This window comes from Hippocampus zosterae, chromosome 10 (assembly GCF_025434085.1).
Source record: "Hippocampus zosterae strain Florida chromosome 10, ASM2543408v3, whole genome shotgun sequence".
Classification (NCBI taxonomy): Eukaryota; Metazoa; Chordata; class Actinopteri; order Syngnathiformes; family Syngnathidae; genus Hippocampus; species Hippocampus zosterae.
In genome coordinates, this window is record NC_067460.1 from 16,671,869 (window position 1) to 16,697,978 (window position 26,110).

At 42.7% G+C, this 26,110-nt stretch overlaps 2 protein-coding genes across 7 annotated transcripts in view; one reads left to right on the top strand and one right to left on the bottom strand.

The window, feature by feature from the left end:
- Positions 1–21,169, bottom strand: part of LOC127608758 (spectrin beta chain, non-erythrocytic 4-like) — a 37,268-nt gene extending 16,099 nt beyond the window's left edge. For 3 of the 6 annotated variants that reach the window (XR_007964327.1, XM_052078087.1, XM_052078090.1), the window contains exons 1-25: positions 20,499–21,169; positions 18,223–18,382; positions 17,436–17,587; positions 17,087–17,260; positions 15,175–15,266; positions 14,981–15,061; positions 14,240–14,355; positions 14,052–14,164; positions 13,796–13,983; positions 13,406–13,523; positions 13,180–13,338; positions 12,120–12,422; positions 11,270–11,420; positions 11,026–11,162; positions 10,810–10,959; positions 9,094–9,462; positions 8,118–8,332; positions 7,801–7,938; positions 7,130–7,370; positions 6,176–6,334; positions 5,700–5,830; positions 5,117–5,342; positions 4,726–4,928; positions 2,839–2,929; positions 260–406 (exon numbers count right to left, since the gene is read on the bottom strand). Coding sequence is in view for 5 of the 6 variants with exons in the window: in XM_052078087.1 (XP_051934047.1) it covers positions 260–406; positions 2,839–2,929; positions 4,726–4,928; positions 5,117–5,342; positions 5,700–5,830; positions 6,176–6,334; positions 7,130–7,370; positions 7,801–7,938; positions 8,118–8,332; positions 9,094–9,462; positions 10,810–10,959; positions 11,026–11,162; positions 11,270–11,420; positions 12,120–12,422; positions 13,180–13,338; positions 13,406–13,523; positions 13,796–13,983; positions 14,052–14,164; positions 14,240–14,355; positions 14,981–15,061; positions 15,175–15,266; positions 17,087–17,260; positions 17,436–17,587; positions 18,223–18,367 (3,999 nt within the window). In the remaining variant the exon portion in view is untranslated. Of the gene's footprint in view, positions 1–259; positions 407–999; positions 1,278–2,838; positions 2,930–4,725; positions 4,929–5,116; positions 5,343–5,699; positions 5,831–6,175; positions 6,335–7,129; positions 7,371–7,800; positions 7,939–8,117; positions 8,333–9,093; positions 9,463–10,809; positions 10,960–11,025; positions 11,163–11,269; positions 11,421–12,119; positions 12,423–13,179; positions 13,339–13,405; positions 13,524–13,795; positions 13,984–14,051; positions 14,165–14,239; positions 14,356–14,980; positions 15,062–15,174; positions 15,267–17,086; positions 17,261–17,435; positions 17,588–18,222; positions 18,383–20,498 lie in introns of those variants that run through there. The other 3 variants (XM_052078088.1, XM_052078089.1, XM_052078092.1) reach the window with 3 other exon arrangements.
- A 134-nt stretch (positions 21,170–21,303) lies between these two features.
- On the top strand, positions 21,304–24,466 carry blvrb (biliverdin reductase B). The gene is made up of 5 exons (XM_052078133.1): positions 21,304–21,479; positions 22,741–22,902; positions 22,994–23,083; positions 23,163–23,294; positions 23,520–24,466. The coding sequence occupies exons 1-5, from the start codon at positions 21,395–21,397 to the stop codon at positions 23,672–23,674; spliced, it is 624 nt and encodes a 207-aa protein (XP_051934093.1). The 5' UTR covers positions 21,304–21,394; the 3' UTR covers positions 23,675–24,466.
- The last annotated feature ends 1,644 nt before the right edge of the window (positions 24,467–26,110 follow it).

Sequence of the window (26,110 nt, forward strand, 5' to 3'; positions counted from 1 at the left end):
GGAAAATGATGATACATTAATGTTGAATGAAATACACTGTGGAAAGCAGCAACCAAAACAAGAAAATCACAAAAAGATGGTGAAAGACTTTTCACAGTACTTTGGTGAAATAGCCCAGACTATGCATGAAGCAGAAAAGAGCCGAAAAGAGTGCGGCTTTCGAGCCATGGGTTGCCGAACCCCGGCATTGACAGTGCATGATATGCTGCTTGTTTTGAATGAGGGTATTAGGATAGCATGTCATAATAAATGGACTCACCTTCTCAATCTTGTCCAGCCACTCTTTGTTCTGTGCTAGCTCTGCCATGAAGGCCTGGTGCTTGAGCCATTTCTTGTGAAGCTTCTGCATGTCATCGCAGTTTCCGTCCCTCGCCATCAGCATCTTCTCGCTCACCCAGTTGCCCAGCTGGAGGCAAAAAGAAAGAGCTTCATAATCGTAATCAATCAGTCATTTAAAGTCAACAAGTTTTGATGTCTCGAAGCAATGGATGCATCATATTACTGTGGAGTTTCCTTGTTTTCCCCGGGCCTAGGTGGGTTTTCTCCGGGTACTCCAGTTTCCTCCCACATTTCCGAAACATGCATGGCAGGTTAAAGGAACACTCGAAAATGTCTCTATGTGCGTATGTGCGCGTGGATGGTTGTTTGTCTATGTGCGCCCTGCGATTGGCTGGCAACCGGTTCAGGGTGTCCTCTGCCTACTGCCCAAAGACAGCTGGGATAGGCTCAAGCACCCCCCGCGGCCCTTGTGCTAGATATATTTTCACACACACCACACACACAGACACAAACATGGTTGAATGTAGTCACCAAGTACACACATGTCAAGTAAGCAGGAATCCCAACGTACACACGCAAGACATATACACACACACACGCACACGCACACGCACACGCACACACACCCACACACACACACACAAGACGGCATCGTCATCTCCGGCAACAACATCCTCGCATCGGCATGCAGCATCGCCTTCAACTCAAACCGGCTTTTACCAGCGACGCTCATGAGCAGGAATGGCTCGAGGAGGACGACGAAGAGGAAGCGAAGGGGGGCAGAGGGATCCGTCACCAGGGTCCGCATCCGAGCACGTGTGCAGGAGAAAGAGCAGAAAAAAAACCTCGTCCTCCTCCCCCTCCTTTTCCAAAAACAATAAAATGGCAGACTGCCCGAGATGATGCGCTGGCGCCTCCCACATTCATTGAAGGAGGAGGTGGGAAGCGAAGGGAGGGGGGTAGGAGTGGGGGGAGCTTCCCGGACACAGCTGATGATGCAGGGGGTTCAATGTGTGTGTCAGTGTGTTTTCTTTGAAAGGGATTTCTCTCTCTCTCTCTCTCTCTCTCTCTCTCTCTCTCTCTCTCTCTCTCTCTCTCTCTCTCTCTCTCTCTCTCTCTCTCTCTCTCTCTCTCTCTCGCTTAACACACACACTTAACCACACCCCACCCCCACTTCTGCAGTTGGCCACCGTACTGCAGTTGCATCGCACAAGGGGAAATTGGATAACGGTTTGTGCTCCACGGGCTGATACGCTGAGCCTCAGCGGCAATGGCAGGGAATATTTTCTTCAGAAACTGCTTTAGAAGTTCTACAGGCTTTAATTTCTTGGTACTTTTCATTAATTACAAGTAAATTTTCAGCCCCTTTCCATTGTACCAGTTTGACCCCAAAAGAGCCTGGTTCCGACCTCTGTGTTCGCTTTTCCATTCCACTTTTTCGGGACAGAGTGATTACAATGGAACCATTCCGCAGAGACCCCTTCCAACCTGGTTCTAGAGCGCGGGCCAAAGAAGAGGGCCGTAATGTCAACTGATCGACTGACAGATGTAGGCGTTTCTTTTAGCCATGTGGCAGGTGACTCCACTGCACGTGCCTATTTACTGGTTTTAATCAAGCAGTACATATACAGGTATATTGTATGTTACAAACAACATATTTACAATTAAATAATAATAACAATAATACGGTAAATGTATTTGGCACGCTTCGATCTTCCGCATGGAATGTCAAAGACTATGTGCGCTCAATTGGAAGAGAATGGGTGGAGCCGCTTTTATTGGTCAGGAAGTAAGTTTGCTGTGTTCACTCTCAAAAGAGCACAAACGCCCCTTTCTGACTTTGCCCGTCTCTGAAATTACAAAAAGAAAGAAAACTCCTTGCACACAGTTGTGCTGGAGTAAAGTCTTCCCTCGGAGGGCCGTTACGACCGTGAAATCGAATAAATGTTCATTCATCTCACCCTGTTACTACTTGTACACAACAAATTGATAGATTACTAATTTTGAAATCTATTTGTTTGTTGTTTGTTCAATCATTTTTCAAGTGAGTGTAAACAGGGTAACAAAATTATTGCAAAAGCTCAACGTTATTTATTACACATGACAAATTGACATTTCAGTACAGATTTTAGCAAGGTCCACCTAAAATAATGTGTTGGGAGGGGTAGGGGCCCTGCGCCTTGAGTTTGTCACTTGTGATTTAGAGTGTTCCATTCACCTGCCATGCATGTTTTTGGACCATGTCAACTCCACATAGGAAGGCGGGAGCTGCAATCGAACCCTGCACTTCTGCACTGTGAGGCAGAAGTGCTCATCACTCGATTGTGTGACTGGTGTGGTGCATTTGAGTCTATACTTTTATGAACAGAGGACTTGAATTTGTATCTTATCTGCTAGCTTGGTCAATCATTAAAAACATGTTTTGTGGATACACGTTGCGACAAGTTTGCCATTTTTACTGTGTGAACAAAGCAGACATTGTTTACAAACCCACTAACCAAATGGTGTCAGAAAAAGAAACGTTCAAAACAAATCAAGTCTGGTCTTTGACATACTCACCTCGTGACAGTCCTGGAGGAACCTCTGGAGAGCCCACTGGTGATTGAGTTTTTCCAACCACTGATGGGCTTGTTCGCGGTTCTGGTTGCCCCTGAACATAAGCACGTAAGTTAAACACACTTTCTGTAGCTCTAAAGTATGCCTCTTTCAGTGGAGACAATGTGAAAGGTCCTCATACTGTAATATGACCCAAAAAAACAGATATATAGGATTTTGAAGAAAACCATACGCAGTGATCATCTTTTTTAAATTCTGCGAATGCTATTTTAAGGCATTAAAAATAATAAGTGCAGCATAAATGGGGGCAAGGTTATTATAATTTTTAATTCACTGAAATCGAATCGCAAATATACTGCTTACAGCACATTTACTGAAATTGAGTGGATAAGCAAACCCCTGAGCTGACGACACACTCATCCCTGCTCCAACAACAGACGCAAGTGCGCGTGCACACACACACACACAGACACAAACACACACACACACGCACACGCACACATACATCCACACAATCAGATGGATTTCATGGGCAGATGTTAGTTGTGTCTCGGCTGCTGATGCTCATTGTTGTTTAATGGCTGAATAGCAATGCGACAGCTGCACTCACATTAGTCTGAATCATTGAGAGCAGGGTTGCCTAAATCCGGTCCTCAAGGACCACTAACCTGCATGTTTTAGATGTTTCCCTCCTCCAACACACCTCATTCAAATAATCAGCGCATCAGCAAAAGCTACAGAAGCCTGATCATGATTCTGATCATTTGGTACAGGTAAAAAATAGAAAAAAAACCCATCAATAATATGCAGGATGGTGGTCCTCGTATGTGTATGTGATTTGTATTGCTAATAAAAGATAATTTATTTATATTCTTTAATGGTATCATAATCTTTATTTAAAAATGTAATGAGAGCAAAACATTTTTTTATTTAGTATATAAAAAAATCATCATTGTCAATAGTATAATTGCAATATTTTATTAATTACAAAGCATGAATGAAAAAAACATTCTTGAAATATATATATTTTTTTTAATGAATCCAGTGGATTCCCGCTATTTACGTGGGATTACAAATTGCGAAACTTCCCCATTCTTAATTGCATTATTTATCATTTCAGAGCATTGAGATATGATTTAATTTGTTCTGTGACCTCATAACGCAAAAAACCCACATTGCAAATCATTGATCCCCATTGAAATGAATGGGTGTGTCATTGATCTGTCCCAGTCTTACCCCCGAGGTGTGGTTTTTCATCAGAAAAATAGCACTCCATAATATGGTACAGTACTTCATAAAAACATGGCATGATTAAAAAGAAAAGAAATTAAAATGTTTTTATTCCTGAATAACTGAATAATTGTTATTATTGAAACATCCATCCATCCATTGTCCGAACCGCTTAATCCTCACTAGGGTCGCGGGGGGAGCTGGAGCCTATCCCAGCCATCTTCGGGCAGTAGGCGGGGGACACCCCGAACCGGTTGCCAGCCAATTGCAGTTATTGAAACATTTTAGCTTCAATTTAAAAGACATTGTGCTGCTCCTGGTTTCTTGGCCATTCTTGAGGCAATGTAATGCAGATACACAGATATCCTGTGCGTGGAGGCAGTCTCAGCTCTTCGGTAAACTGCAGTAATAGTAGTTGTTCTTTGTGGGGGGTTAAAAAATATATGTCTCTGTGTATGGTTGTAATATATTTGGTGTTGCTCCACTATTTGCGTTCAAATATCTGTTGCTTAAACAGTTATAACACAGCGCCGCTGATGCTATTACTTAGCCCGTCAATGGCGTTTATCATTATAAATTAGCATTAAGCTTGTGGAGATGACTTAATTCGTTGGGGGGAAGAACAAAAAAATCAATCAAGATCATTTTAAACTGGGGTACCTGTTGGCAAGCATGTCTACTCTCTGTCGTATGCGCTCTGAGTAGATGTTGTTCTGGCTGATGAGGCTCTCGCCGGCCTCAATGACAGCCTTGATGCGATGCAGGTTGAGCTCCATGGTGGTGGTGAAGTCCTTGTGCTTCTTCACCGCAGCCTCCACTGTTTCCACTGTGGTGGGAAGCTCCACGTGGGCCAGCGCTGACTCCTACAAGATACAAAGCCTATGTTCTTTGGCAACAAGTGACTGGTTGGGGGCTTCTGTCACTGGTGTGCCATGGTTGAGTCCAACTTTTTAATAGACAAAACGCCTTGGATTTTCTTTTTCTTCAGATCGGACCAGAAAAGTCAACACATCAACTAGTTGAGTGTGGTTCAGCCCGTAACCTTCCTCACCTGGTTGTTGATGAAGGACTCTGCCTGTTTGACATCACGCAGGAACAGGTGAAATATATGTGCCTGCACCAGGACGTCCCGCCGGCTCTCCCACATTTCCAGCAGCTTGTTCCAGCCCACGTCCAGCTTCTGCAGCCACTGCTGCAGGGCGGCCTGTGGAAGAGGCGCTTCTTCCGACTCCAGCAGCTCGTTCATCGCCTGCAGACGCTCGTAGTCCTCCTCGTAACTGCGGAGGACAACTAAAGTTCACTCTTTGAGAACCAAAGACTTTGATTTGGGACCTTCTGTGACAAGCGTGGTCCATAAACTATGAGGGAAGGGAGAGAACGTAAGAACTTTCCAATTTTGGGGGGGATGGCGCTTTATGAGAATGACTGCTTGTCACAGCAGCAGCGCATCATTGTTTTCAAATGGTTTTGAAATGTTTTCCCTCACAGGATATCTATCTACCCATCTATCTGTCATTTTTGTAAACAAAGTAATATGACATTTTGGGTGGGATCTTTTGTGACTGACTGGTGTGCTGCATTTGATTCAAACTTTATGTTGACAAAGGATAGTGGACCAGCTTTGAGGTACGCACCGTCCAATTTCCTCCTTGAGTGCGGCGTGTTTATTGATGAGTCTCTCGGCTTCCTCCAAATCATTAGGCAGCTGGTCCGAGGCGGCGGACGTCTGAGTTTGGACCAGCCAGGTCAGAAACAAGTCCAGGTCCTTTTGAGAAGCAGCAACAGGGAAATTCTATTGTTTTCTAATACAGAACGTCTAGTAGCGTTGTCGTCATGAATCACACCTAACTTAACCAAGTGTGTTGTTGACTATTTTTTGATTCTGTGGATTATTTGTAGTCATTGTTGACTTCTTTTGTGCAAAGGGGCGGTCATCATGAAAACGATTACTTTGCAGTAATTGTATGACTGTATTTCGCAAAATAGGGCCCGAGGTGACATGTGGGTTAGAGCATATAGAATAATTTTAAATGTTTATGTCATTAATCAATCAACAGTTGTTATGCCTTGAGTAATTGTCAGTTAATTGGCATGAGCGCCATCTGCTGACCTGGATGAAGCTTTGCAGTCTGCTGGCCACGAAAAGCGAGTCCTCGCAGCCTTGCAGGGTGCGTTTAAGCTCTTCCCACTCCACGCTGATTCCGTCGAAGGGAAGCAGGACCTCCGTGGCCCGGTTAGCGTGGGCTGTGGCGAGGTGCTCTGCTTCCTCCTGCATCAGCAAAAACAAATCAAGGGCTTAACGTTCCTCAACGTTCCTGCCTTTTTTTCTCTACAAATACTGCCGGTATTTTTATTAATTTTTTTCACAAGTATACAATACAATACAATACATCCTGATTTGTATAATGCTTTCAATGTATACGATTTATACAGAAATAGACTTTTTTTTAAATGTAAAACTTTGTATAGTATAGTATACAGTACTACTTATTTTTCTAAACGTAAGACCTTTTCAGAAATAATTGACTGTTGATAATAGAAAAACCTTTTGAAAATGATTAGAGATTAAAAAATATATATATTTTAGAAATAAAATTGACTCCTACTCTTCGCCTGTGAATTATGAAAATTCATGTATGAATGACACCCAAATTGAAAAGATAAAAAAAAAATCAATATAAAAATATTTCCATAAAAGTGACTTTCTCTCAAACTTGTAACTTTTTCCCAGCAAAGGAATGTATGACTTTGTTTCAGACATATTTAAGGTTTTCTGATATACTGGAGCTAACATTTTTTTTCTGATATAGATAACTTTTTTAAATATAAAATATTTGAAGAAATATACACGACTTTTCCAGAAATATAAACAATTTTAAGAAATAAATGAATTTTTAAAAAACATCCTAATTTGTCAGAAATACACAAATTTGATGGAAATATTATTAGTTTTTATGAATGATATTACTTTTTCCCAAATAGCCAACAACTTTGCTTAAAGACAAGAGCGACAGCTCCCATTTCCTCAACCTCCCTCCATATTTTTCCACCTGTCGTGCCTCACCTGTAAATGCATCAGCTTGGGCTCCAGCACAGACAGCGCCCCCTCCATCGTGGAGAGGCGGCGCTGCAGAGCCAGGACGCCGCCCAGATCGCTGCCGGCGTACTGTGTCGCGTCGATGGCCTTGCGCTTCTCCTGGATCTGAGACTTGATCTCGCTACACTCCAGTAGGTAGTTCTGAAGACGCTGCATGCTGTCCAGCTGGTTCTTCTTCTGCTCCACCAGACCCACGATGCTGTTCCATCTGCCAAGGAACAAACATGTTAAACAGATCATATGGTGTGTGTCAGAGTGTGTGTGCGAGTGCGTGTGTGTGTGTGTGTGTGCGTGAGAGACAGTGAGTGTGAATGCATGATGTGAGGCCACCACATCCCTCTCCCATCCCCATTCCTTTTGTCATCTGCATCACCAATCAAGATCTTCTGGATTACATCTCCATCTCTCTCCTTATCCTCCTCCGTTTCCTGATCTTCAGACCACCCCCAGAAATTCATTCTGCTTTTGCTCCCCATCCCATGCCCATCACATTCAAGATTTTCCACCGTGAACTGTCATTGAACTCCGCATAACTAGCCTACTCAAGATCATCTACACCGTGCCTCCATCATGCTCCTCATTTCCCCCCAACCCGTGTGGTTCTATGTTGAACATTGAAGTAGCTTTTCTGTCAATACCTGGAGTTGAGGTGGTCCTGACAGCCTCTGACCTCTGTGGAAGATGGATGTCCCCCATCCAGAAGCTGCTGGACTATATGGTTGACATCCAAGATCCTCCCCATTAGGCTATTCATCTCCTGGTCCAGGGACTCGAACCTGCGACCCAAAAAAAAAACATCCTATATAACATGCCACTTTCCATGTAACATTACAGTTCCTATGTAATGATACCATAGTTATAGATCGTCTTATTCTGCTCTTGTTCTCTGTTGCTTTTTTTGGTTTTGCTTCTGTCGGGTTTGTCAGGAAACACATTCCCTTCGGCAGTGCCCTACCTGTGCGCCACCACCTCCACATCGTCCAGGTTCTCAGGGATCTCCATTTTGTTGAGCCATTGCTCTTTTTCATCTATCCAGAGCTCGCAAGCATTGACTTCGCTGAACATGCGATAGACAGCCAGGGCGTCATGGAGCCATTGCTGGCGGAGGACGGCCACCTCTACCACCTCCGTGTACAGTTGTTCCACTTCCACTACCCGAACCTGCACGTCCTACACAAAACCGCATGGAGAAGCCACCACAGCCATGGAACAACATACAAATCCATTTCATTAAACGCATGTATATTATGCTGATTTATTTCTATTGTCTAGGTAAGTTCAATGCTTACAAAGTGAAGTCCAGATACCATTGTTTCATGAAAAATGAAAAGTTGACATGAAGAAGCCTGCTTATGAGTAGAGTTGTGAGTCCCTGATGAATATTTACACTTGTTTGGTTGAATTTTGAAAGGTTGTCATCTTAAATGCGTAAACCACAGTAAGTCAGAGTGGCTAGTAAGTTCACAACTGTAATTGAAGTCGATGAATAAAATGTCGTCAATCTTAATTCATTCTTCAGTTGCCTATATTTCACATTGGCTAAACCTATAAGAAAAAAACATTAAAACTAGTGTAGATTATCAATTTGATATTATTTACTGTAATACATATTAATGTATTGCTTGTAAAATACATGGGAAGAGGACCTTGAAAAAAATAGCTAATAAATCACAATTGTAATATAAAGGGAAAACAAAAATCACAATTGGATAATTTTTATTAATGTATAATATTTTTCCAGAAATACGCAAATTTTTAAAATAAATACACAGTGGTGGAAAGTAACATTAAATGGTAGCGCTAATGTTAGAAGCGAAAGTTAGAGCTAATGCTTGAAGCTAAAACTTGTGGTCCACAACCGTTTTTATTTTCTGAGATCCCACATAATGCGTGCTAAATTATGTGTTCGCTTATATGAAAGCAGCGCCTACCTCTTGTTCTCTGTAGCGCAGCGGCAGCAACGGCAAGTGCTTGCGCAGCGCCACCACATGCAGCCGATGTTTGTCAATGTCCTCGCTGACACTTCGGTGCTTCTTGAGTAGCGAGCATGTGGAGTACTCATCATGACCGAAGTCCTCACTGGAGACCAGACGGTACGAGTCCTGCAGCCACACCACCAGGTCGTCAGTCTCGGTCGAGAACTGGAAGAAGTTGAGCGCTTCCTGTAGGTGGGCGAGGCGTTGTGCTGCCTGCTCTTCTAGCCGCGTCCACTCATCCGTCACGTCCAGGATGCGCTCATGAATGCCCGCTGTGCCCAAGCTCTTCTCATTCAGAATCTGCTGACCGCGCTCGATGGTCGTCTGGAGATGGTACCACATTATCACACCGAGTCATTGAGTTTTGGGTTTATGGGGATTAGGGGTGATTGATAACCACTTTATTATTCATTCTTACAAAGTACTGATACCCGTCTTTATCTATAAAATTTCATATAACACAATGACAATAAATTGTGATTCCTCAATATGTCAAATTGCTGCAGTATAGCGCCAATGACTGCCGAAGACTTACTGTACTTGACGTCAGATTTTTTTTTTCTCGATAAGTATTGGTGGCTGGTATCGGCAGTATTCACAAAATAAGGCCTGTATTGTCCTGATACCGATACCTGGTATCAATACTCACCCAACCCCTATAGTCAATAAGCTGTACTGCAATTAGTGAATGTTTCAAACAAGGGCTAAGGTTTCAAGCGTGGGTTAATGTTAAATGAATGTCAAGTCAGTCAAAACAGGGTCAGGATTTCAATCTACTACTACTACTGTCTACTGTTTGAAGCCCAGGTTTAAGGTTTCAAAAGCTTGGTCAATTTAGTGCAGGCATGTCCAAAGTCCGGCCCGCGGGCCAAGTACGGCCCGCGGTCGAATTTCATCCGGCCCTCGGCCCCTGTCATAAAATCAGCGCCGTCTGGCCCGCAGGTTGGGCGCAATGGAACACGTGTTGCATTGACTGAGGTCTCGTAGACTGGTGAGTGATGTTTCATAGAGTACTGCTTCCCTCTAGTGGCTAAATGAGTAATAGCATTCACTAAATGAGTAATAGCATTTAGACACTAGAGGGCATCACTCACGAGTTAACAAGACATCACTCCGTGTTTATATTGACTGATATGTCATATTTCAAATTATCCTTGCAGTTGTGGTTATGTGTATTGCTTGTTCATTTCCCTGTTGTTCGAGTCAAAGGTTTTGTGACTATTGAAAAGTCATGGTGATACATTTTATGTTTCAAATCAATCAATTTGCACTCAGGAGACTTCTGTTTAAGAAAAAGTCAAGTGAATAAGCAGTTGCATGTGCTATACATGTTTCAAATGAACCAAAAGAAATTCTTAAGATTGTTGAAATTAAAATAAAAATGGAAATGTGAAACAGACTGGCTCACTAAAATTTGTTGAACAATATTGTTGTTCAATGTAAAGAATGTCAGCCAAGGTCGGCCCCCCGACATTTTACCACATAAAATCTGGCCCCCTTGGCAAAAAGTTTGGACACCCCTGATTTAGTGTTTACAGCCAGCGTTAGGGTGTCAAGTTCAGCTTTCAAATTTGAAAATGTCTATCCTTATACTGCTACTCCCTGACAGAGGCATTGGGACACCAACTCACATGCAGGACAGCACGTGCACGCAAACAAAGAAACACACACCTCCAGCAAGGCTCGGTGGGCCATTAGTTCTCCGGCGAGGGTCTTGTGTTTCTGAAGTAACTTGAGCACACTGCTGAGGTCTTTCCCATAGCCCTGAGCCCCCAGGATGGAACTCTTTTCCCGAATCCACACCTCAGACTCTTCCAGTACCTGTTTGGAGGACATGTGGATAGCATGTTCGCATTTCTGTATAGAGGTCAAGCTTCCGTCTCAAACCTGGAAAAAGGCCCAGAGCTGCCTGGACTCCTCCAACTCAGAGCGTCGCTTGGCTGCCAACTCCTTCAGCTCCTCTAGGCAGGATGACACGTGATTGACCCGGTTACAGATTACTTGCGGGTCGCATGGCTGGTAACCTTTGGAGACGGCAACAACAAAGCAGTCAATCATGTCGCTCACTAGGATGCGGGATCATCATTTTGTGGTTGCTACCCTCTTTGTGGGTGAACTAATGTGTGTGTACCCTCGATGGTGGTAAATTTGAGTGCAGCAGCATTGAGTGTCTCCACCCTCTCAACCTGCACCCCAATGTCGGCTTCCTGCAGGCTGTGCTTCTGCAGCAGGTCGTCCACCTCCAGAAGATGCTTCCCAAAGTCCTTGGACAACAGTTGGGCCTAGGCGGGAAATGGGTACACATTTTCTCACGTCCGGTGGATGGATGGATTTTGAAGGTTCTTGACTACCAAGTGGGCAAAATACGGCCCATGGGCCACAAACGTTGTGTTTCCTTTTTCTAGCTCACCGAGCATTTCACATTGTCAAGACACCCACCATAGTAGTAGCATTAATTTAGCTGTTTTTTCTAAAATTGGTTATTTAAAATGTACTATAAATATTTTTTGTATTTTGCAATACATAAATGTATCTCATTAAATCAGTTAATAAATCTATTGAAAAATTATCAAATGAATCTACAAATAATACAAAAATTATTTATAGTACATTTTAAATAACCAATTTTCATCATCATAATACATTGTAAAATAATAATATTACATGTATTATAGTCATATATTTTGGAATATTTATGAATTAAGGGTTAGGTTCAGCAACAGATGGAATTTGTTTCTAAAACATGATAGCTATAATTTACAGTGCATGGTAAAATCCGTATCACGTGAGCTTTTATAGGTCAAATTAAAAAAGTTAGGATTCGTTATTAAGCTAAGAAAAGTGATTAGGTTTTATATTATTCAGATTTAATTTTTTTAACCTCCTCTACAAATGACCGATGGACCATATGTCCATTTTAAAAGTCAGACATGGCTCCGATGCACAAATGTTTGGCCAGTCCCATTCTAAAACTCGGCTACCTGTGTGTCCTCCATCCAATCGATCATGTAGACCATGTCTTGGAAGGTCTTCTGCAGGGCCAGATTCTTCTCCAGCCGGGTTCGCCTTCCCGCCAGCAGCTCCTTCAGCAGACTCCACTGTCCCAGGATATTCTCTTTGCGGGCCAAGATGCGGCGGATGTCGTAGTAGCTCTCCACCTCCATCTCGGTGGCCAGCTCCACCACCACACCAATTCGCTCCTCATACGAGGCAATATCCGCCTCGATGGCCTCGTGCTTCTTCATGGCCGCCTCAACCGCAGGGAGATCATAGCCAAAGTTGTCCTAGAGGGGGCGGAGAAGAACTTGAGGATAATTGTGGACCTGTTGAACTTCTACCCCAAAAAGTCCTACATAGCTAAATGCAACATCAACACTTCATATTTTTAGGGGTGAGCTTTCCAGTGGTGCCACTTGTTTCCTTGTACAGGTACTGTATATTGTCATTTAGTCTGTCTTGGATATTCCCAAATTGTCCCAGTTGGTAAAAACTTATTTAACAGAAAATCATGCAGGACTGAATTTGACTTCCACATTCACCTGGATCCTTCTCGGATATCGGGAAATATCCAACCTGTGATTTCGGGTGTTTCGGACATTCACGGATCATTACAGATAGAAATGATTGTTGAACTGAAAGTCATCCAGTGCTACCTTGACATTTTTATGAGTGAGCTTTCTTATATGACAAAGGGAAATGTCCCAACAAAGATTTTCAGCTGCTTCAGCTATTCATGGATGATTACAGTTGGGAATAACTTTTTAATGGACAGTCATACAGGGATGAATCTTCTTTTAACTTCTAGACAAGGGGTCGGGAACCTGCAAGTGTCTCTTTCATCCTTATGTTGCAGCTCTGCATGGCTTGGGAAGGTGTCTGATGTACTGTAAGTGTTTCTTATTTTAACTCTGTGTTTTTGTTTTTGGTTTTTTTTGTAAGAAAATGTTTACATTTAATACATAAAAGGTAATTTTTTGAAACGTGGATCATGGATTTAACATCAAGAAGCCTCGGGTGCGTGGGTGTTGTTTTTTACAGTACCTGCGACACGAGTCTCTGATTCTCGTTGAGCCACGCTTGTCTCATGGTGGTCTTGTGGTCGAAACGCTGAGCCAGCAGCTCCAGCTTCTCCTGGCGAATCAGCTCCTTACGCAGGGCCACACCCCTCTCATGCTCCGCCTTCTCTAGACGTTCCCACGCCTGGAAAGAAGCTACGTAAGGCTAACCGATAAATAAACTTCAAAAGGGTAATATCTCGTAAGACCACCTTGTTGATGTCGGAGATGAGCTTTCCCTCATGAGGCATGTAGGCTTTCTGGTTGTTAGCTCTTAGTTTGCTTTGAATGGTGAAGAGAAGTACCTCGAGGTTCCCCTTTTCCTGAAACCTGCAGTTAGGAAAAGTCATCTTGACATGGGACATCATTTTTGATGCTATGAGGGAGGTTTTCGGACAACCACCACAGGCGTTTATTCCTGTTTTCAAATCATAAACTGAATCTCTATAGCCAATACGCCATTGTCTTTACATGGCATTGGAGATTCAAATCGGACACGGGGAGAACATGCAAACTCCACACAGAGCTGTTAAAATGTCATTTTTAATTAATGTGCCCCATTTAAAGAAGTAAACTGTGTAAATGGAAACCATTCAACTCACTTGATTGGCTTCTCGACGGTGCAGTAGGTGGTGAAGGCCTGCAGCTGCTGCTGAACGCCGGTCAGTGAGTTGGCAAACTTCTGGTTGCCAATGACAGCAATGGTCTTCTCAATCCAGTCCAGCAGGTCTGACGCCAGTGCCTCATACCGGCCCACCAGCTTCTCGGCCTCGATGCAGTTGTCCAGGACCTGATGCGCATTATAACCGGTTGAATCAAAACACGTTTGGAGAAGGGAGGGAATAAACCGCTTGTTACCTTGCCGACTCTCTTGCCCTCCACTATAAGAGCTTTCATCTTGGAGAAGTAGTGGTAGTAGGAGACCACGTAGGTGATGATGGACTTTTCATCGGGGTTCTCCGTGTTCACATCTGCACATGAAGCAATGTGAATTCTTTATAGAACTCTTTTAAGTGAATGAATGATGAGAGGGAGGTCCAGTTCACCCTCAGGGTCCAGCAGCTTGGTGAGGCCCAGGTTCTGCTCAGCGACGTTGAAGGCCCGCTGCAAGTTGTGAGTGGCGTTGGACCTGGTCAACTTGTGAAACTCAATCAGATCCGGTCTGCAGTAAGAAAGCAGGACAATCTTCAGACACACCTCAATATTAAAAGACGGTTAAACCTGCATCCCTAACTGGATGTAATATATTCCCACTCAATCCAAGATGGGGAGCGGTGGGAGGCATCTATTAGGTCAAGTGAAAGAGGAGTTGAAAACAAAAATAAAAAGGACTATTATGGAGAATGGACAGCACGGTGTTCAACTGGTTAGCAGGTCTGCCTCACAGTGCAGAGGTCGGGGGCTAGATTCTGGGCTGCAGCCTTCCTGCGTGGAGTTTGCATTTCCCCCCGTGCCTGGGTGGGTTTTCTCTGGGTACTCTGGTTTCCTTTCATATTGTTCATTGAACACTCTAAATTGTCCCGAGGTGTGATTGTGAATGTGAATGGTTATTTGCCTATGTTTGCGCTGCAATTGGCTGGCAGCAGTTCAATAAAAATAATACAATAAAAAGACGGCATCTCAGCATAATGCCACCTTGAGAACTGACCTTACTTCTCAACACAAGAAGGCAAAAAATTTGATTTTTGGTCGATCTGTCAATATTGTACACCCATAGCTCATATATAGTACAAGAGGAGACACATAGTAAGGTGCAAAAATAAAACCACAGAGAAAGTCATGTCAACCTGTGCCTGTGTATGAGTGCATTGAAGGCCAGGCCATCCCTCCAGCAGCTGGTGAAGTTCTGGATGTTCACTTCAGGGTACCTACAAAGAAAAAAAAAAGAATAAATAAAAAATCTGTGCGTGTATATATATCAATCAATAAATAAATAAAAACATTTGAATTGTGTTTCCTCTGATGTGGACTTCCCCCTCACCCGGCAGTCTTCATCTGACACCAGAGCAGCAGAGCGTCCTTGGCCGAGCGTGTCTCTCTGTTGTCAGCTGTGGCAATTTTGATCACTTGGATCTGTACAAACACAACAATGATGATGATTTACAACCCTCCCTGTAGGACACGGAGGACGGATAACTTTGAGAGACTCTTGGAAAGATTGTGTAAAGAAAAAATTGTGCGCGTGCTGGTTGCTTCATTTCCCACTTGATGGGTTGGCAGGTACTTGATATGCTTGCAAGTGGACTTCTATTCACTGTATTCGGTTATAAATACATTTCCCAGTTACTCCCTCCACCTCCACCACCTCTTCTCCTTAATCTTTCTTTTCTTCATCAGAGTACTGCCACACTCTCTCTGCTGTTTTTAAGGCAGAAACAAGAAGTGCGAGAAGGAACCGTTCCTTATAAAGAAAGCCACAAATGTGAAAAAAAAATTATGAAAAAAACTATGATACGTGTGTCTGTGTGTGTCTGTGTTTATGACTCCTTCCATTGTGTGTGTGTGTTTATGACTCCTTCCATTGTGTGAGGCCTGGAATGACCCCTGCAGCTATGATTGACATTCATAAAATACCACGCAAGTGATTGGGTGGCTGCAAGGCCAGCTCATTTCATTCATTTTGGGTGGGGCAGTTTTGAGCCCCTTATTGCATCTCAGCCTGGGGGCACCACATGGCCAGTCACCATAAATGCATTGTGGGTGTGGGGGTTGTGTCTGTCTGCATCTGTGTTTTTTGGGGGGGAGGTTACCACTAAAGTCTCCACAGTAGCGGTGGTCATATATCAAAGCTCAACATAAAAATCAAAGAATAAAAAGCAATTTCAGTTTACTTAACTGCAGATGGAGCCTCTCTAAAGCTGCAGTATTCTCTCTAACAACACTAACAGCGAGTCTGCTCTTACATTCAGTTATAGCGACCATGCACATCTTATTAGGCTTCATAATGTGGCGAGAGGGCGTTATGGTGGTTGACCGGGTTAGCACGTCGGCCTCACAGAGTTCTGGCCTTCCTGTGTAGAGTTTTCATGTTCTCCTTGTGCCTGTGTGGGTGGATCGAATACTCTAAATTGTCCCTAGATGTGATTGTCAGTGCGAATGGTTGTTTGTCTCTGTGTGCCCTGGAATTGGCTGTCAACCAATTCAGGGTGTCCCCCGCCTAATGCCCAAAGACAGCTGGGATAGGCTTCAGTACACCCGCGACGCTCATGAAGATAAGCGGATAAGAAAATGGAGGGATGAAATACATTTTGTCAAAACTTGCAGTAGGTCATTATTTTAAGAGACCGACGATATGATATTCAAAGTAGGATTAGAGTATACAAATTCATATGAAATCATTGTAATTTTTCTTTTGCATGTGCCATTATCACAATGACAATATTTTTTTCAGCCCGAATGTAAATTCTGCCTCCTAATGGTAGCTTTCTTTGAAGTCCTTCCGAAATATGACAACGTTCTAATGTTTCTCTCTTCCCATTTATTACCTTTTCAGTGTAATAATGTGATGTAAATAATAAAACAGTAGTCTCACAAGGATAATAACAAAGAAAAAAAAAGGTCACTTCTGTTACACTGAGGTAATTTTTGTTCTTCTACTTCTCCTTTTCATTATTTTTGCTGCTGTAAATTGGGAATTTCTCCATTGTGAGACTAATAAAGGTTTTCTTATCTTATGTTATCTTACACAAGCTCTTAGCATGTTAGCATTTAAATCCCACTAGGCTTTTAAAACAATGGCCATTTACACGGTAGGATGTATCATGACGATAAATCTACCTAAGTGCTTTACCTACCATATTCAAGTTTCTAACTTGTTAGCATTTCTAACTTACTGTGACCATGCTAGCATAGTCAGCATCGGGCCTGCAGCACGTTGAGTTTTTGCTTGGTACCTGGAAGCGGAGGATGATGGTCCAGATGAGGCCCAGTGTGAGGCGGTGGTTGCCGTCCACAATGTCATGTGAGCCCACATTCTCCAGGTGGACCCTCTGCTCCTTAAGGAACTGGAGGGCTTTGTCCACGTTTTCCAAAGAGTGGATGCGCATGCGGCCTCGTGTCGGCCTCGGCTGTAGGGGCCAACAAAAAAATAAATAACGGGCACGATGGTTGACTGGTTAGAACATTTTGACACATTGTCATTTTTGGGAAAGGTCACATTGCTAATTTTATGATCACTCATTCGGCTTTTCTCTCTTGTCATGTGTTAGCAACCATATTAGCATGACAAATCCGGGCTCTCACCAGCAGCTCCCCGCTGAGAACCTCGAGCAGCCGTGTGAGCATGTAGCCGTCGCGCAGGTCATTGTAGAGGTCTGAGATGCGGCAGGACACTCGGGCCAGGTGGGAGTTAACCCATTTTGTGAACGTCTTCTTCTGGACGGCATCTCGCTCCTCTGTGGGGATTTAGACAAAACGTATTGGGACAAGAAGGAGGACTCAGTGTAGGCAAGAGTACAATGTTACATTGGGCTGGGAAATTGATCAATTGAAATGATTAATTAAAATGATCTTAAAAGACTTTTTGAATTATTCCAATTCCTATCCAGAAAACGTAAGTGATTAAAAAAAACGTTTTTTTTAAATTGCATTACTTTTAAAAATGGTTTTGTATGTTCTATTTTAAAATTACTTTAATTTTGTGGCCTTTCAAAAATTATTTTTAGATATTGTTTTGTTGATTATTTTTCTTAATTATTTAATTCAGTGTTTACCCATTGATGTGCACGGCTTTCACTCTCAAGATGGTTGTGAGGTGCTAGTTCATAAAAGCTAAGTCAGTGGCATTTTTCCAAAGAGGAACTATTTCATTTATTTGCAAAGAAAAAATATATATACAGTATATTCCATACTGTATATTTATTTTAAAGTTAGTACAAGTTGATGCCATTAAAAAAACACTTTCAATGCAGTTTTGGGATCAGGAGAAATTAAGCAAACCTCGTTTTGACTAATGTCATTGTCATTAGCTTTTTGAATTTTTTTATTTTAAGGCCATATCACCCAGCCTTGGTTGAATAATTCCCATTACCGGCGAGGGCTTTGATGCGGGAGCACTCAAACAACTTGGCGCTGGTGCACTCTGTTTCCCAAAATGCCGAACTGATGGGCCGGTTGTTGTTGTTGAGCTGGCGCTGGGCATCGGCGTTGTCCAGGTCCGGCGAAGCATTCGCCATGACGCCACCACCACCCTACCAAGCACACACACACACACACGAACACACAATATTTACTGTAATACACACATTGCGTAACATGCTCACTATTGGATGTGTTTTTAACATCTAACGAGAACAAAGACCTCAACAGAGAAATACAAAAATATATTCATAATAAATAAGAGGAAATGTTCATCTTTAAGGACTTAGGTTTTGGTGACGGAGGGTTAAAGTTCAAATTCCACTGGGGACAAATGTAAAAATGGCAACTAATTGTTGAAAAGATGCTAGCCTGCTTCCTGGGTACATTTGAGTTGCCCTCGAGCAAGGCACCTCTTTTTCAGTGTGTCGTGTCCAACACAAATATACAGCAATACTGTCTTGAGCAGACAAAAATAAACTTGGACAAGGAGACACAAATGACATCTTACCACACACAAAAAGTATTCATGTAAGAAAGAGTGAGACAGATGCCAGTGTTAATCAAGTCACATTGTTCCTTGCAGGCGTGTTCCCCCTTTTTGATCCGAGTCCTCATCAAAGCTGTCACCCTAACCATAGGAACCTAGTCCCTCTTTGTAGTGCTATTTTGTAGCTCTGAGGCTCAAGATTGACTCATAACTTACCCCACAATACCTGAATTTAATTTAGAGCTCATATTATGACATAAAACCAATTTGGGATGGATGAGAATATTTACATATCTTGGACTCCTGGATACGCACAGAGGCGGAAAATAAAAATTGGCCTGAACATAAGGTGTGAATGACAATATTTACGTCTCATAGTCACGAAGAAGTATAATTTAACCCTGAAACTCATACATGTCAGGAAGATATTTTAACCACTAGGGCAAGGTGCTAATCAAGTCATAGTGTTATTGGGTAATTTTTGCACTCAAGTCCATTGTACTGTATATCATGTAATATAACGACTTCGTCCAACTTGGTGGATTAGTGGTTAGCATGTCTCCGTTGGAGTTCCGAAGTTTGTGACTTTATTGTAGCCTTCCTGCGTTGAATTTTTCTTTTCCTAATACAGTACTGGTACTCCTTTGTAATGTCATCCATCCATCCATATATCCATCGTTTGAACCATTTTATGCTCATGAGGTTCACGGATGTACTGGAGACCATCCCAGCTGACTTCAGTCAGTAGGCAAACTATACCCTGAACTACTTGCCAGCCAATCGCACGACACACATAGACAAACACTTCACACTTACAATCTCACCTACTGTAAAGTAGATTCAGAGTGATCAATTATCCAACTATGGATGTTTTTTTTTGGAATGTAGAAGGAAACTGGAGTGCCCGAAGAAAACCCACGCATGCAAGGGGAGATCATGAAAACTCCACACGGGAAGGCTGGGGCCTGGATTCAAACTCATGACCTTTGCACCGTGAGGCGGACGTGCCAACCAGTGCCGCCTTTTGTAATGTCATTGTTGAAAAAAATAATTTGAGCATATGTCAGCTGACTTTGGGTGAGAAGTGGGGTACACTGGACTGTATCAGAGCCAAACAGAGGGCACACACTGATGAACAAAAGACTAGCTTTCACACCTTTGAGCGATTTTTAATCTTCAACCAATCTAAACTGACTTTTTCAGAAGAGTAACGAGCTATAGCATGAACTGGTCGCCAGTCAATCACAGGTCAAGAATAGAAACAATAATACTCATGTACTGACAATTTAGAATCTTCAGTGAGGCTAATATGGATATTTTTGGAATGAGGGAGTTAAACCCCAACTCATGCTAAAGTAGAACATGCAATCGCCACCAAACTCAAACCAGAGCTGTAAAGCAAACGTGCTGACCACATCACAATGCTACAACGTCACTAAAAGTAGAAAGTAAGAAAGAGCAGTGCAGCTAGTGTGTGCTGTTGCAGCTATATCAGGCCTGCTGCTACTATGTGACCAAGGATGCTCTCACTTTCATGCGCCCTCTGACGTGCACCGTCAACAGTCGTCACGCGTGCCCCATCCATCACATGTGCACCGTGCACGAACGGACCACTGCGGTATGGTACCCCTGCAGCCTGACGCATGTCCGGATGCCGACTCTCCTACCCACCGGTCCGAATGAAACCTCATCCCCTCAGTTTAGCCCCATCTCTCTCCTTCTCCTTCACTGGCTTTTACCTTCCGCGCGAATGCCGAGGACGGACCTTTGTGTCTCCCGGCGATCGAGTGCTCGTCCCCGGCTTGCTTAGCACCGGCAAGTGCAAGCCGAGCCGAGCCGAGGATGCCGCCGATTAGGTGCCGGCCTGGCTGCGGCTGCTGTGGAGGATGATGATGACATCCATAGGACGGACCCGCTCCTCTCCCGCCCCACCAGCGTTACCACCTGACAAAACCTCCTCCTCCTCGGCTTTCTCCTCAACGTCGAGATGCGGAAAATAGCAGCAGCAGCGGTGACAGGAGGGGCCGAGAGAGAGAGACAGAGAGAATGAGAGAGAGAGAGAGAGAGAGAGAGAGAGAGAGAGAGAGACAGACAGACAGACAGAGAGAACGAGAGAGACAGACAGATTATAAAATGTGCACTAGAGAGCGCTATCTGACAACCGCATTTCAATCAAGAGTACTTTACAGCAATAGAAAGTATAACAATATAATCATGAATAACAATACATAAAATTTAGGAATATTTATAAATGAAGTGTTGGGTTTAGAAACATTTTTCCTAGAACGTCATAGCTATAAATTACAACGGATGGTAAAATCCGTATTACGCAGGCGTTTATCAGTCGAACCTAAAAACAACAAAAAAATGAAAGTACATCAAAAACCTGATGTGCAATAAAAAAGGAAAGACATTTGAATGCGTTTGGGCACACGAAGGCATCGCTGATTAAAATTTGCTGTGAAAGTGTGTTTCAACAAGCGAGGGTACCGATCCTGTATCTTTAAATGCATTTAAGGGGAGGAGCTCAATGATAGGCGGAAGCTTACCATAGCCTGACCGACTTAGGACTCTGTGTTTATTGTAACTTTTTAAAATTTACCTTCTGACTCTCGAGACGCTCTTACCGTTGACAATGTCGGACTCCGTTAAGAACGTGCTCATTTTTGGGGCGACGGGAATGACCGGCTTGGCCACCCTGCCTCTCGTCGCGGCTGCAGGTGAGAGACGACGGATGACATCACGCTTTGACGTACCTCTCGTTATTTAAAAAAAAAAAAAACACTAACAAAAAACCGTTTAAAATTATAATTATCCTAAAAAAGTGGTTCTAGATTAAGAGGTTGGAATGGAACTTAATGTATTGTGTTGTTGTGAATATGACGTATTTGTTAAAGATGGGTGACATAGTGATTTTAATATATCGTATAAAGTAATTCACATAGGTCTGTGATTCATTTGTTTATAGAAAATACCTGTAGTACTACGACTACATATGGTGTATTTGCATTCGATTTTGATTTTTAACAAATGTATCTACAGAGATAAAAGTCAGAATTCTCACTTCCAAGTCAGAATTCTCACTTTAAAGTCAGAATTCTGAGATAAAAGTGAGAATTTTGGCAACCTTTTTTTCTTCATTGGCCCTAATCCTCTTCCGTATGTATCCGATGGGATATTTCTATACTATATTCATTTTATTAAAAAAATGAAATTATTTCCATTATTTTGTCTTGGACCAAAAAAAAACTTGTTACCGTTAATTTGACATGTAGACCAATCAGTTTTCAGTTACATTAATAACAACAACCAGTTGCTTAAATGGTTAATTAATGTGAATACGCCATTATGGTCCTGCTGCAGAAACTGTTGAGTCATGTTAGATTGGCACGGTGATGATGGGTGCTTGTTATCTGGTTTGTGCAGGAGGGGCGATGTCACTCCGACTGTTAGGTCCAATTTGGGGGGGGGGGGGGGGGGGTTGTGCGCAAGCGTGTGCTTTCGCATTTGCGCGCGCGTATATGTGTGTGTGTTAGTGTGTAATAGACAAGGAGACGTCAGGTACATCTGCTGATTGTCATATCGTCGAGACTAGGTTCTTTTCCCAAGAGAAATATTTAGTCCCAAGAGGTTTTACTTCCCTTTTTAGTCCTATTCATTATTCATTTATTTTTTAAAGTGAGTTTTAATTAGTCTTTTTAGGAATTTTGTTAGTTTTTGTTCTTATTTTTTGAAAACGCTTGATTTTACTAAAAATTGAGTATGCATCGAGTGAAAAAAAAAGGTCACTAAGTATTGTGAAATAAAGAAAACACACACACACACACACACACAAAAGCCAATTTTGAATTGACTGTTGTGGAATTGAACGTTCCACTCTCTTGAGGTATGCCAGGCACTGCCTTTTTATGACAGTGCAGCCAATCACACGAGGGCACATTACCGTGGCGCTCCTTGGCTCACCTGCTCCCTATCTTGCAGACTACAACGTGACGGTGCTAGTGCGAGACCCTGCCAGACTGCCAGCAGACCACAAGGCCTCCAGAGTGGTTGTGGGTGACGTGCTGAACAAAGACGATGTGAAGAAGGCCATGGAGGGCCAGGACGCAGTCATCATCATCCTGGGAACGAGGAACGATCTCAGTGAGAACAAAACACACAAATACACAAGACAGTCAACACACGTTGTCCAACTGTTAAACACACGAATGTGTTTGTATTGTGCTTCTGTCAGGCCCGACCACCACCATGTCTGAAGGCACCAAAAACATTGTGGAGGCCATGAAGGCTCGTGGCATCCGCAAAGTGGTGGGCTGCATGTCAGGTACAACACATTTACACCCGATGTGTGTACGTTTCCGAATGTTTCCAAATGAGCTGTGTTTTCTCCTCCCGTGGGTCAGCCTTCCTGCTCTGGGACCGCTCCAAAGTGCCGCCGCGCATGCTGGCCGTCACCGAGGACCACGACAGGATGTACGACGTCCTCAAGTCATCTGGCTTGGACTACGTGGCAGTCATGCCCCCTCACATTGGCAGTGAGTGCTGACGAAAGAATAACAATTACTGTAAAATCTTTTGAATAAAACTTTTTTAAACAAAAAAAAAAATCTCAAATCCAGGGGAGTATTAATGAACCGTTTTTGAGATAACATATGGATTAAACTACACACACACATATATATAGATATAGATAGAGATAGAAATAGATGTAAAACATGGCCTTTTCTGCCCCTTTCATTTTCATTTCTATTACGACACAGATGATCTTCCTCTGACGGAGAGCTACGTGGCGACAGAGAACACGTTGAGGGGCCGAGCCATCTCCAAACATGACCTGGGGCACTTCATGGTTAAGTGTCTGTCCACCAACGAGTGGGATGGCAAGACGGTGGGCGTGTGGGGGGACTACAAATAGTTCAAATCAAACCACCAATGTTCATCAATGTTCAGTTTTGTGCTTTTCAAATAAATCAAGTTGAAAATGTCTCTGCGAGACATTTTCATCCTTAAACGAATTTATGCTCACGAATATTCAAAGGCAACGTACCTTTTATTCAAAATGTAAAAGTGTCGTCAGGTGTGTTAACAACATGCCTGTGGGATGTTTTATCAAACTTCTTATGGTGAAATCAGCGTCTTTAACCATTCACTAAGCCACTGAAACACACTTGTCAGTAAATGCACCGTTGTGGCGGATGGCAGAGCCAACCAGAAATCACCTCCACTCCGACATCGACAGCATCACCAAACATTATTATCAAAGGCGACTGCTAATCTGAGCAAACATTGCAAACATCTCCTTACCCAAAGGCTTTGGCATGATTACATCAAGATGATACTTTCGCTTTGGAGTTTCGACCAGCCTATCAATGACTGATATGATCAGCAATAGACCAGTTTTTCACCACAAATTAGGCATGCTGGTAAATGCAAACGAATCTGCCCAGCCATCATTAAATGTTCTATTTTTTCAGTTTTTTTTCTTTTCTTAGATGTCACCATTTTTGGACTAGCTACTGTTGAAAGTCTCGATGAATGTATCCGGCGTTTTACGGGCTGTCGGAGAGTGTGACGCATATTTTGAGATGATGAAAATAATACAATATATAAATAGTTTTATGGTAATATTTTGAGATCACAACAATCTTACAATTTACAAGTACAATTAAACAAAACGAACCAACACAAATAAAATACTTTTTCCATATATTGTGCTGTTTTGGTGTCGCTGAGCTGCTGACCTGTCAAATCTGCCTGGTGACACGTCAAATGCTCCAAACGTCTCTGAAGGAGGCAAATGCCAGAGTGTAACTAAACAGTGTTTCCTTAACAGGTTACTGTATGAACAGCACAACACGAGGTCGTTCAACTCACTTGAGTCGTCAGGACAGAACTCCTCTCCTTCCTTTTTCATCTCAACAACACTGCATTTTTATAGCCAGACTACCACCTAGTGTACAGTTAGAGAATATATCAGAAGTGATACACGTTTTCAAGACAAATAACATTCACTTCCACCAGACACCGATAACTTATTTTTCCAAGCCACGCATAGGCGCAACATAAGGATGAAAGAGCCACGGGTTGCCGAACCCTGATTTAAAGGAAAAATAACCTCATTCTTTAAAATTGTCTGAAGGAGGGTTTCTGTAATAGATACAGTTGTGATCCAAAGTTTACGTGCGAATATTTAACGTCAACCATAAGTTTGTGCTATATGTCTGTCATTTCTATTATTTTATTGATGGGTTTATTTTATAGTTTCATAAAATCAAAATTGTTGCATCTGGATCATAGAACACATGATAATAAAGATGTATTCTTTGTTATCCCCTCTAAACAAAATTGGGATGTGCGATTCAAATAAGTCGTGAAAGTCTATGTTCACACGGACCTGCATTTACTGTGAAATGGCTCATTAAATGAAATATGATGAAATGAATGAAAATCGATTCACAGACACTTGGATAATTGGAGCAAATAGTGAGATGACTCGTTATTTGGGATAACTTGACGTCATTTCAGCAGATTGCGAGAATATTTTAAACAGTTTGACACTATCACTTCATGTTAGATTAGTGACCGGAAGTTAGCACGCCTCCTGGACCCGAAATACTAAAATGACGCGTGCAAATTGCTATGAGTCCGTTTTCAAGCAGTCGTTGGCCACAAGAGGGGAGCCCCCTTGTGGCCAGAATGACATTACTTCATATCACTTCTTATTTACTGCACAACAAAACAAGTTGTTTTTGAATGATGTAAAATACGTCTTATGTATTGTGTAACAAAGTGTTCTTTTATTTGGGGACATTATTTTTTCTATACCAGGGAAAAATATACGTAATTCTCGGAGCATTTGAAAATGCACATTTCATCCATCCCTACATTTTCTGATCCGTTTATCCTCACAAGGGTCGTGGGGCGTTCTAAGCCTAACCCAGCTGTCTTTGGGCAAGTAGATGCGGTACACCCTGAACTGGTTGCCAGCCAGCCGCAGGGCACACGTAGACAAACAACCATCCGCGCTCACACTCACACTTAGGGACAATTTCGAGTGTTCCAGTAACCTGCCACACATGTTTTCGGAATATGGGAAGAAACTGGAGTACCCGGAGGAAACCCACACAGGCGCAGGGAGAACATGCAAACTCCATACAGGAAGGCCGAAGCCGGAATCGAACCATGCATCTCTGCTCTGTGAGGCCGACGAGCGAACTTATTTCAGTTTATGACGCGAGATTCTGTTTAAACTTTATGAACCTCCTCCGTCTTAACCCATTTAATCCCAATTTTTCCCCAGACATTTAAAAGTCAAAATCAGGTATCATTGGTAGACCTTTTAAGTAATCAG